Here is a 12,325-nt window from a genome sequence, read left to right as displayed (position 1 = left end):
GACTCGATGATCTCTAGAGGTCCCTTCCAGTCCTAGAATCTATGAATCGAGCCAACCTAGCCGGGATTATCCGGACCCTGAACTCGAGAGACAATGAATTATTAACACAGCTCCTGCACCCCAAAGAGACACAGGAGACTGAATCCCCAGCACGCCTGGCATGTAAACCAGAGGCAGGACCTTTGGAAATATAAGGAACAGAGAGTGACTCCATCTTTATCCTTCATTTAAAGAGACAAAGAATTCTTCTCTTGGCAGCCCTCTGTTAAGGCTACCTTTTTTATGCTTACCTCTGGGCTTTTGTCACCTACCCTGGAACCTAGCTTAGAGCCCTCCTTGCTAGGTTTCTGAGTCTGTGTACTCCATCTCCTCCCACCTCCTGCCTGGAACAGAATCCCATGGTCACGGAAGCCAAAGCCCTCCCATGGACACCATCTGCACAGCCATTTGTTCATCTGCAGCACACGTGGGCTCCTGCCTGGCCCTTGCCCTCAACCAGGAGGCTGGACAAGAACAACCTGTGCCCCTGACTCTCAGGCAGCTGGTATCTACAATAATCTCCAAATCAGTTTCACTTCCTTCCAGACTGTAATTCGCCATCATGTACGTACGACCTGCATTCTTTGTTCCTAGATGTGTGACATTGTGATTGGCCACATTAACCCATGTTGCTGGATTGTGCCCAGCTGTCCAACCAATCCAGATTACTCCGTGTAGGGGGTCGGTCCTTGTTACTATTTACCGCCACACCCCAAGCCGTACATCATCTGGAAACTCTCTGAGCAATGATTGTTTTTCTTCTGAATCATTAATAAAAATATTAGATAATGGGCTAAAAACCAGCCCCCAGGAACCCCACTAGCTAGTTATTCTACATTAACAGTTATATCTGTTTCATGGAGCTGGAAGAGACCTTCAAAGATCATTGAGCCCAGCCCCCTGCCTTCACTAGCAGGACCAAGTACTGATTTTGCCCCAGATCCCTAAGTGGCCGCTTCAAGGACTGAACTTACAACTGTGGGTTTAGCAGGCCAATGCTCAAACCACTGAGTTACATTTTGAGATCTATCAGTTAGCCAGTTTTTACTCCTTTTAATATGTGCTGCACTGATTTTACACGGTGCACATATTTGAATCAATGTTGTGCAGCAATGAGTCAAGTGCCTCACACACATCCATGTGTAGTGGGTCAACACCAATCCCTTTTTCAGACCCACTTGTAACCTTGTCAAAGCATGATCTCAAGTTTGTCTAACAAGACCTGCTTTCCAGGAAACTATAGTGACTGGTCTTAATTACCTGGTCATATTGATAGTGTCATATCAGCTGTTCAATAATTTTCCCTGGGAGTGATGTCAGACTCACTGACCTAGAGTGACCTGGGTCATCTGTTTACCCTTTTTAAATAATTACACAACTTCAGCTTTCTTTCAGTCCTCTTGAACTTCTCCAATTTTCCAAGCCTTACAAAAAATTAATACCATTGATTTGGAGAGCTCCCCGGCCAGCTCTCTTAAAACTCTTGGGTGCAAGTTATGTTGATTTGCTGATTTTAAAATGTTTAGCTTTGGCAGGTGCTGTTTAACATCTTCCTTCATTACCAGTGAAAAAGCAAGTAAGTGATGGTCATGTATAATGTGGAGACATCGTTCAGCTTGTTTTGAGATACAGCCCCGAAATATTTATTGAACACTTCTGCCTTTTCTACATCATTATTGACAGTTTTACCACTCCATCTCGAGATGGGCCCATACCATTGCTAATACTAGTATTTTTCTGATATAGTGTATAAACTTCTTCCCCTCTTTAAGCCAATTGGCCATAGATGTTTTGTTGATACTTTGGGTGAGATCTGACCAGCCACCCTCGCTGAGGTTCTAAGACGTGCTGGGGAGCTGTAGCCCACAGGCCAGACCCACCCCTGTCCTGGCAGGGGAGGCCTGCTGGGGTGGGGAGCTGTTGAGCTCACCGTTGGCTGAGGTTTATGACCCTTCCCAGGGCAGAGCGTGGGGCCAGGCTCCCTGTAGGCTGAGGGTATTAGGCCCGTGTCCAGGAGACCAGCCCTTGTCTGAGCCTCGTGCTTCTTCCTACATCCCTTTTCCCCTCTCTGCTCTGCACCAATTGCATCAGGTGCTCTCCAGTCACCAGCTGTTCCCTTCCCCATCCCCCGTCCAGCTCTTCCCTCTCCCAAGGCATCTCAGTGCTTGCTGGGATCCCCACCGCTCTACCTTAGTCCATCAGGAGAGGTCTGCACTGCCCCTGCCTGCAGGCGCCCTCGGTGGTACACGGGGGTGCAAGGCAGGTGCTCACCAGCAGCTCATCACACTCCTCCCCTGCTGACTGGCAGGTGCTGCAGCCAATGGAAAGCTCAGGCTGATTGTGATGTCAGGGCACGGACAAGGTGCTGTTCTGAGGGCGCGGGCGCTGCTGGAGTCCCATGTGGGCACGGCCAGACACCCAGCACACACGGCGCTGATAGGGGCGGGGAGGCTGACGTCCCTTGTGTGAGTGGGGAGGGAATAGCTTCTACTGGGCCCGTTTCTGAGGGGGGGAGAGACAGAGCTCTGCCTCAGGCCTGTGAAAGCTGCTCTCTCTCACCTACATTAGTGGGGCCAATCAAAGCTATTCCCCCCCCTTGTCTCTCTAACATCCTGGGACCCACACGGCTGCACCCCGGCTCTCCTAGAACGGGCTGCCCGTTCCTGTACCCTCTCCATGGGTGGTTTCCCAGCGGTTGGAGTCCAGCAGCCCTTCTCCCAAGAGCACAGTTGCTAGGAGCCAGGAGGCATTGGGGGACAGAGGAGAGAAGGGGTGGAGAGCACTTAGGTTAAAGGAAAAGAGAAACAGGAAAGGATGCTGGCAAACAGCCATCAGTCCGGTGGGGGTCCACGCTCTCAGGATTGGCCCCTGCAGCGCTCTCCCTCCCTCCCGGCTGACAATGTCTTCACTAACGGCTGTCCAGCGGATAGGGAAGCTCAGGCGGACTCTCCCGCCCAACCTGACTGCCTGATGGAAGGAAATGCCATTGCCAGATGGGCTCCCTGTGGATGGCGTATGAGTCAAAGGTCAGGGGCAGACCTCTCCCCTCCCACTGTATTCTGAAGGAGTGAACCAGGTTCCAAGGTGCTAGGCTACCGAGAACATGGACATTTAATGGACACTGTCAGTCCTCTCATCACCAGTATCTGTGTTGTACGAGACCCCGTGTGAAAGGTATCGGAGGTGACATGGGAGGCAAAGGGAAAAGCAGAGATGGACGAGAAGACCTGGGAGAGCAATGAAGAGACCAGGGAGGGTTATTTCTTAGCAGCACCACAGAGGAGGGTTCCATGTCCCCAGCCAATATATAGTGTTGGATTGGGCCCATGATCTTCGGGGCCCATGATCTTCGGGGCCCATGGGCTGGCCCCAGCATCCCAACCCCAGGGATCTACACGTCCCACTGGTTTCCCTGTTCCCCTCCATCTGATTCTCCCTGTCACTCATGACCCAGTCAGCATTTGTGACAAAGTGGGACTGTTCTTAATGTTTCCTCTGAATACTGTGTGGGTGCCTCAGTTTCCCCTATGCATTTCTTAAGTCTCCAGTGTAAATAAATGGCCAACACTGTCTCCTGGCAACAAATGGCAGAGGCCCTTCCCCCCTGAAAGGGGATGGCTAAAGGAGAACAAAGAGATCAGGTGACCTCCTGGCCTTGGAAAGAGACAAAGGCCAGAAAGGAGGGGCTGGAGGATGGGAAGTGAGGGCAGACATGGGTGTCTGCCTTGCTGGGCCCCAGAATGGACCCAGCTGAGGCGTCCGGTTCTCTGTACCTACAAGCTCTGTTTTAGACCCTGTTCCTGTCATCAAATAAACCTCTGTGTTACTGGCTGGCTGAGAGTCACGTCTGACTGCAAAGTGGGGGTGCAGGACCCTGTGGCTTCCCCAGGACCCTGCCTGGGTGGACTCACTGTGGGAAGTGCACGGAGGGGCAGAGGATGCTGAATGCTCCAAGGTCAGACCCAGGAGGTGAAGCCGTGTGAGCTTCTTGCCCTGAACAAGTCTGCTCCAAGGGAGAGGAGGCTCCCCAGAGTCTTGCCTGGCTTGGTGGGAAGCGGTTCCAGAGCATCGCCCGGGGACTCCGTGACACCATTGTCTAGGGTTACGGTCTGCGTGTCTCACCAGGAGCCCCTCACACACAGCTCTGTGCCGGGGGATGGGACAATGGCACAGCAGTTCCATGTCGAGCTAGTGAAGTGCACTTGGGCAGCTGGCAGATTGTCAAGTTTAGCCTGGCTGATAACAGGGATTGCGTCCACGTCCTTCCCGTGGCTGCGCCAGGCATGGGACGAAGGGGCACAGCTCAGATTGGGAACAGGTAAATGGATGCAGCAAACGTGACTGGAGGAACTGTTTTATTTAAGGTGGACAGTTGTCCCAAGTGCATCAGTGAGGAAGACATGAGCCTCTTTCCCAGCCGTCCAAACAGGACATTTACCCTCTAGTATTCATCACCTTCCTCTTCCTCTCCTTCTCCATCCACACTGTCTGTCCCCACCTCCTCGTAATCCTTCTCCAGGGCAGCCATGTCCTCCCGGGCCTCGGAGAACTCCCCCTCCTCCATGCCCTCTCCCACGTACCAGTGCACAAAGGCTCGCTTGGCATACATCAGGTCAAACTTGTGGTCCAGCCGAGCCCAGGCCTCGGCAATGGCTGTGGTGTTGCTCAGCATGCACACGGCCCGCTGCACCTTGGCCAGGTCACCGCCAGGAACCACAGTGGGAGGCTGGTAGTTGATCCCAACCTTGAAGCCAGTTGGGCACCAGTCTACAAACTGGATGCTGCGCTTGGTTTTGATGGTGGCAATAGCAGCATTGACGTCTTTGGGTACCACATCACCGCGGTACAAAAGGCAGCAGGCCATGTATTTGCCATGACGGGGGTCACACTTCACCATCTGGTTGGCTGGCTCAAAGCAGGCGTTTGTGATCTCAGCCACCGAGAGCTGCTCATGATAGGCCTTCTCTGCAGAGATGACGGGGGCGTAGGTGGCCAGCGGGAAGTGGATACGGGGGTAAGGCACCAGGTTGGTCTGGAACTCAGTCAGATCCACATTGAGGGCACCATCGAATCGGAGGGAGGCGGTGATGGAGGACACAATCTGACCTATCAGCCGGTTCAGGTTGGTGTAGGTGGGGCGCTCGATGTCCAGGTTCCTGCGGCAGATGTCATAGATGGCCTCGTTGTCTACCATGAAGGCACAGTCCGAGTGCTCTAGGGTGGTGTGGGTGGTCAGGATGGAGTTGTAGGGCTCCACCACCGCAGTGGATATCTGCGGCGCGGGGTAGATGGAGAACTCCAGCTTGGACTTCTTGCCATAGTCAACGGAGAGACGCTCCATCAGCAGGGAGGTGAATCCGGAGCCAGTGCCGCCCCCGAAGCTGTGGAAGATGAGGAAGCCCTGGAGCCCTGTGCACTGGTCGGCCTGCGGGGATCCAGAAAAGAGAGAGGGCTCAGCCTGGGAACGGGGCAGTCAGCTGGAGTGAGACGGGTGTCTCTCTCCCAGGCCTTGTAGCAGAGCAGCCTGTATTGCTCAGCACCCTGCCAGTCGTCCCACCCACTGTGCAGCGGGGCCCCAGGATTTCACAGCTTTGCTGTGCGATGGCAGGAGGGCTCCAGAGGGCTTTCGATGCTCAGGACCCCAGGGGGGAAGGTGAATGGGTTCCAGCAGAAAGAGATTTATGGAAAATGTGTCAGCTTCCAGGACCCTCATCCTGACTCACTCTCACCCACTCTCTGTCTTTCACCCCTTGCCTGTCTTTAGCCTGACTCTTAAAAGCCTCCTCACACACACCCCCAACTCGCCCTTCTGCTCCCAGAGCCCCATTACTAACCCTCACTTTAATCTCCTTCTCACCACTCTGGGTCCGGTGCTTCTCTCTGCCAATACCGCTAACCTCCCGGCTCACCGGGGAGCTTGCTGGTGTCAGTTAGGGAGGCACCAGCACGACTTCAGCATTGGATGCGGAGTAGCGCCAGCACTGCTGAAAGCAAGAGGCTGGATACACAGAGCCTTTCCACCGATTCCTTTTCCTGTGTGGATGGGGAACTCGTCCCCCATCCCAGGCTTTCCCATCCTGTGCCTCCCATGCCAGAGCCTGTCCTGGAGCTGCACTTCTCTGCCTCTTCTCTGAAAGCAGTTTGGGGTCCCCTGCCCCAGGAGTGACAGGAACTGTTCTAGCTCCCTTGGGAAGGGGTGAGCACAGCTCCAGCCAGTGCCTGAGACAGCCTGAATTCACTGCACACACTCGGGCACTGGAGTTCCCCTGCACCCTGAGGGCACAGACAGAGCCCAGATGAAGGCTGCTTTAGCAGGTCACCATGACTCCGAGGCCGCGCCTCATTGCCATACAATAGGGCAGATTCTAGCCGTCCTCGTCTTCCAGACTGAGGTGTAGCCTGGGGAGGCAGTTGCAGGTCTCCAGCTAGATCCAAGCAGAGAGGCCACTCGACTCCAAGTGGATCCCTGCATGCTGGGACCTGCAGACTCTGCGGCCCAGCTGCATGTTGCCCCAGGGTGACGGAGGAAGCTGGTGGTGAAGCCAGCAAATGTGTGGGCAGCAGAAGCTGATTGTGCTCCCTCACCATCCAACCACCGCTCGGCATTATCTCCACTGGGAATCCAAGAGCTTCCCAGACCCCTGCCTGCCCCAGCATCTTTACCAGCTTCCGGATCCTGTCCAGCACCAGGTCGATGATCTCCTTGCCGATTGTGTAGTGCCCACGGGCATAGTTATTGGCAGCATCTTCCTTGCCGGTGATGAGCTGCTCTGGGTGGAAGAGCTGGCGGTAAGTGCCGGTCCGAACCTCGTCTGGAATTCACAGCACAGCCCGATTAGCGCCCGCCCCTCCCGGAGGGACCTCGGTGCCTCACCTGAGCAGGGCTGCATGGGTTAGCGAGTGAGAACTGAAGGGCTCACGTAGCTTTGTTCCTGTGACACTGACCAACCGCAGACCCTGATGTTCCTGCCCTAGACGTGTGTTGCCCCTGCAGCCCCACAAAGGGCTCATACACCTGCTCTGTGCCATCTGATTCCAGAGGGTGGCCCAGGGAGTCAGAGCCTGTCACACCCAGGCCAGAGGTGCTGCCTGGCTCAGCGGATTGTGACTGTTGCATGCAAACTCTGAGACAGGCCCTGCTCGCACAGGGATCACTAGCCCCCAGCCCCAGCCCTCCCCCGGCCTGCAGTGCTCACCGATCACGGTGGGCTCCAGGTCCACAAAGACAGCCCTGGGGACGTGCTTCCCGGCGCCCGTCTCGCTGAAGAAGGTGTTGAAGGAGTCGTCCCCTCCCCCGATGGTCTTGTCGCTGGGCATCTGCCCGTCCGGCTGGATGCCATGCTCCAGGCAGTACAGCTCCCAGCAGGCATTGCCAATCTGCACGCCGGCCTGGCCGACATGGATGGAAATGCACTCGCGCTGGAGGCGAAGAACAAGGAACCGTGGTGGGACGGGGGGCCCAGCTGCTGTCTGTGGGGCATGTCGTCCTAGGACAGGACCTGCAACCCTTCGCTACAGACAGTCTCTGGGTTTGAGGGATCCTGACACCGGGGAGGGCCACCCGCCATCCCCGCCCCACTCAAACTGGGCTCGGGGGGGCAGCAGGGAAAGATTGGCCGGCTGCCTGTGCACCAGAAAACCTGCTCAGTGTTGTTCATTGGTGTGACGAGCTAGGAATGTGCTTAATGTTTTCTCTGAATACTGTGTTGGTGCCTCAGTGTCCCCATGGCAGTTCTTAAGTATCCGGCAGAGCAAAGGGCCAGTGCCCCTAAATGTCTGACCCTCTATCTCCTAGCAACTGATGGCCTGGGGCCCTCCTCTGCAAAGGTGCCAGCTGAAGGTGTTGGAGACAAAGGGATCAGGTGACCTCCTGGCCCAGGAAAGGGGCTGAGCAGAGAAGAGGGGCTGGGGGGGGTTGTTAGTCTGAAGCTGGCTGGGGACGGGGAGTGAATTGCAGACCTGGGGGTCTGGTTCACTGCCCCCCAGAATGGACCCGGCTGAGGGGTCCGGTTCTCTGTACCTACAAGCTCTGTTTTAGACCCTGTTCCTGTCATCGAATAAACCTCTGTGTTACTGGCTGGCTGAGAGTCACGTCTGACTGCGAAGTGGGGGTGCAGAACCCAGTGGCTTCCCCAGGACCCCACCTGGGCGGACTCGCTGTGGGAAGCACATGGAGGGGCAGAGGATGCTGAATGCTCCAAGGAGAGACCCAGGAGGTGAAGCTGTGTGAGCTTCTTGCCCTGAACAAGTCCGTTCCAAGGGAGAGGAGGCTCCCCAAAGTCCTGACTGGCTTGGTGGGGAGCAGTTCCAGAGCATCACCCGGGGACTCCGTGACAATTGGCCTCTCCACAGTCCTGGTGCTGCTTCCTCCAAGTCGCTAGCTGCAGCCCAGGCCTATCTTTCCTCTCCATCCCTCTGCCGTCCTGACTCTCGGCCTGGCTCAGGGACCTCATTCCTCACGCTCGCCCCACATCTGGCCCCTCCTGCTGCATTTCCCTACAGTTCCCCCTTCCCACCAGCCGCACGGATCCAGCCCCCGTCACCTCTCCTCTCTGGCCTCCCTGCATCTCCCCACTTCCCAGGCTACCTCCTCTCTGGCCTCTCTCCCCCTGCTCTCCTCCCTTCTCTGGCTGAGGCCACAGGCAGGCTCCCTCCCCTCCACACGGCCCCGCCCGCCTGCGTCTCAGCCCCACTCCAGCCTGCACGGCCCCAGCTTGTTCTGGCTCCTTTGCCTACTCCTGAATTTGTGTCATCTGCACCCCCTTCCCCGTCCCAGCAGCAACAGCCACTGGACTAGCACCCACCAAGCGCTGTCCCTCCTGTGACACCTCTGAGCTCTGGAGCCCGCCTGCTCCTGCCCACACTGCTCACCTGGGGCTTTAGGGGCCGGGACCGATCCCCCCGTACAGCTCCCTTACATCTAAACCCTCCCAGGGCACCACGGGAATCAGGGAGCTGCTCCTCCCTAGCCTGGGACTGCCCCCCACTCGCCCTGTGGGGACAGGCAGCCCCCGTCCCAGGCGGGACTCACCATGCTGCAGAGGTTCTTCGATCCGACAGCAACGGGCTCGGAGGACGAAGGCTGAGAACGGAGCTGCTCTGAGCTGCACCTTTTATAGTAACCGGGAGGGAGGGTTTGTTGTTAGTAACAGCTGTGGCGGGATGGCTGTGCAGGGCGCTGCTCGTCACGCAGCCCTTTGCTGAGCTGTCTCTGGGTTACAGCTCACTGCAACACACAACGAGGGCCTCACAGGGCCTTGGTTACACCAAACAAACCTCCGTGAGTTCCACTGGCTAATTAGACAATATGAAAAAGTTTTTTGTTTGATCAGTTTTGAATTTCCCACCTTTCCATTTCATCCATTGTCCCCTTCTTCTTGTTCTATGAGACAGGAGAACAGACCCTCCTTACCTTTCCTCTCTCAACCAGTCAGTATTTTATAGACTTCTGTCACGTCCCCTCTTCTCCAGCTCCTCTCTAAGGGAACAAGCTCAGTCTTTTGAATTCTCTTCACAGGAGAGGTTTTCCAAGCCCTTGGTGGTTCTTGTCACCCTCCCCTGGGACCCCTGTAACTGTGAGACAGGGTGAGCAGTGCCACACAGTGTCCAGATGAGGCCACACCATCAATTTACACCAAGGCCTTAAAATATTCCCCTCCCATTCCTTGGGCTCCCAGCACCCTCTGCTTTTCTGACACCAGCCACACATTCATAGAGTCAGTGATGTTAAGGCAGAACGGACCTCCATAGTCATCTAGTCTGAGCCCTCCTGCATCACACAAGCCAGGGACCCTCTCCAGGATTCCTTCATCCAACCCAGACCTTCTGGTTGAGCTCGAGCAGAGATGTCAGAGAATCCACCCAGGGCTGCCCAGAGGATTCAGGGGCCTGGGGCAAAGTGAGAGAGCTGCAGCGCTTGTACTCACCCAGCGGCGGTCCGGGTCTTTGGCAGCACTGAGGGGCCCCCCACCGCCAAAATGCAGCCAAAGACCCGGAGCAACAGAAGGGCCCCCTGCCGCCGAAATGCAGCAGAAGACCCAGAGCAACAGAAGGGCCCCCTGCCGCCGAAATGCAGCAGAAGACCCGGAGCGACAGAAGGGCCCCCTGCCGCCGAAATGCAGCAGAAGACCTGGGGCGACAGAAGGACCCCCTGCCGCCGAAATGCAGCAGAAGACCCGGAGCGACAGAAGGGCCCCCTGCCGCCGAAATGCAGCAGAAGACCCGGGCGACAGAAGGACCCCCTGCCGCCAAAATGCCGCTGAAGACCCGGAGCGCTGCTGGGCCAGGGCTCGCAGGGCCCCTTGCCCCACTTGCCCCCCTCTGGCAGCCATGAATCCACCACCTCCTTTGCTAGGTTGTTCTGATGCTTAATTACCCTTGCTGGTAAAATGTGCAGCTTACTTCTAGTCTGAATTGTCCAGCCACTGCATCTTGCATCCTTTTTCTGCTAGCTTAAAGAGCCCTCCACTCTCCAAAATCTCTCTGCCACGTAGGTACGGACAGACTGTACTCGGGTCTCCTCTGGACCTTCTCTTGGATGCACTAAACAGACTGACCTTCTTTAGTCTCTCCTCTAGGGAGCCCTCCGAGCCTCTTTTCAGAATCCTTCCCAATTTTCCAATGCCTCTCACAGCGTAGAGACCAGAACTGGCCGCAGGATCCAGAAAAGGCCTCACTAATGCTGTACACTGAGATAATAGCCCCTCCCTGCCCCCAACGGGGTGCATCCCGGCTTCTCAATCCAAGCATCGCGTTTGCCTCGTAGCTCCAGCACTGCACTGGCAGCATGCCTTCAGCTGCTTGTTCTGTCACCCTCCATGTGTTGTTCAGATGAGCCCTACACTGAGCAGACGTCCTGATTGCTCTGTCTGCAGTGACAGCCAGGTCCCTTTCCCCAGAGGATACTGCTCATTTAACCCCTCCAGGAGGTGTCCAAGGAGTTTGTTTTTCCTTCCATTGTGCATGTATTGACAGGACATTTCATGTGTCATCATGCGATGTCCTCCCAGGATCCAGGGGCCCAGTAGTCCGCATCAGCAGCCTCCCAGTCCTGCTGGGCGGGGAGCACCAGGGTGACCAAGGAGTCCCCACCGGCCAGGAGTTGTGCCTCTGGAGGAGGGGGGCAAGGGCCATGGTTCCATGCGTGGGGCTGGAGCACCCTCGTGTGGTGGTGAGTGGTATGGTGCCAGAGGTTGGAGTGCAGTGGTGCTGAGACGTGTGGGTCCCAGGATATTAGAGAGACAAGGCAGGGGAGGGAATATCTTTGATTGGACCAGCTTCTGCTGGTGAGACAGACCCACTGTCGAGTCACCCAGAGCCCACCCGCAGAGCTAAGGAGAGCCCTGGGCAGGCTGGAACGCTGGTCTCTCTCCCCAGCAGCAGCTGTTCGCTCACCCGCCTTGCCACACAAGGCTGGAGGGCAGCTCAGGAGTCAGCAGATCCCACGGTGCCTGCGCAGGGGTCCCTAACCGGAATAAAGGGAAACACGGAGGAAAAAACGTCTCACTCAGCCACTGGGATGTTACTATTGCATTTCTCTCCCTCTTGCTACAGGACTGAGCCGCTCTCAGCTTCGGGGCTGAGGAGCTTCTAAAGGGCTGGGCCTGGCTTCTGGACACTTCTCAGAGACGAAACAGCAGCAGGATTGTCCAGCCATGGCTGGTTCGACGCTCACAGGAGGTAGGTTGAGAACCCCCCCAGGCCTGGCACTGGACAGCAAGTGTCTGGTTATTGCTGATTCTCCGGTAACTTGACAGCATGGATGGATGGACAAGTGTGTCCAGGAAGTCCCCAAAGGCCTCCCTCAGGCCTGTTCTTGTCTCACTTTTGTGGCCAGGACGGGTGCATGTGGTTCAAGGGAACAGGTGCATGATTCCTTCAGGGCTGCTCAGCTGCTGGTGCAGAATCATAGACATGTAACTGGTCCCTGCGACTAGACTGAGCCCAGCGCCCTGGACTGGAGCAGGGGAGCCCAGTCCAGCAATTAAAGAGGGCTGGGCTGCACTAGAACCTAGAAAGGGCTGCTCAGGAGCAGCTGGGAAGGAAGAACTGAGACCGGCTGAGCCCTGGAGAGGGAAAGTCATGCTGGAGTGGAGCTAGCTCCTGGGGTGAGTCCCTGGAGCAAGGAGCCAAGGGCTCAGGGAAGCAGCCCTGCAACTGCTGCTCCAGGAAGGGAGCAGAGCTGGCTGAGGCTGGGGGGCTGCCGGGGCGGGAACTGGAGGGCCAGAGACCCGTGGGAGGGGCTGCCCTGAAGCCTGGGGCCGCAGATTGAGTGAAGACTGTGTTC

General features: G+C 56.5%; 1 protein-coding gene across 1 annotated transcript; it reads right to left on the bottom strand.

Moving 5' to 3' along the window:
• Positions 1-4,377: 4,377 nt before the first annotated feature.
• On the bottom strand, positions 4,378-9,470 carry LOC115659866 (tubulin alpha-1D chain). The gene is made up of 5 exons (XM_030580591.1): positions 9,452-9,470; positions 9,071-9,149; positions 7,236-7,458; positions 6,703-6,851; positions 4,378-5,464 (listed from the first exon to the last, which is right to left on the bottom strand). Exons 2-5 carry the CDS (start codon positions 9,071-9,073, stop codon positions 4,481-4,483), a joined length of 1,359 nt encoding a protein of 452 aa, XP_030436451.1. The 5' UTR covers positions 9,074-9,149; positions 9,452-9,470; the 3' UTR covers positions 4,378-4,480.
• Between the last annotated feature and the right edge of the window lie 2,855 nt (positions 9,471-12,325).

This window comes from Gopherus evgoodei, chromosome 11 (genome assembly GCF_007399415.2).
Source record: "Gopherus evgoodei ecotype Sinaloan lineage chromosome 11, rGopEvg1_v1.p, whole genome shotgun sequence".
NCBI classification, from domain to species: domain Eukaryota; kingdom Metazoa; phylum Chordata; order Testudines; family Testudinidae; genus Gopherus; species Gopherus evgoodei.
This window is presented reverse-complemented; position numbering and strand designations above follow the sequence as displayed.

Coding starts and splice junctions, on each gene's coding strand:
- LOC115659866 (XM_030580591.1), bottom strand. Junction 6,852..7,235: donor CCTGGAGCCCACCGTGATCG/GTGAGCACTGCA, acceptor TGTGAATTCCAG/ACGAGGTTCGGACCGGCACT. Junction 5,465..6,702: donor TGGACAGGATCCGGAAGCTG/GTAAAGATGCTG, acceptor GGATCCCCGCAG/GCCGACCAGTGCACAGGGCT.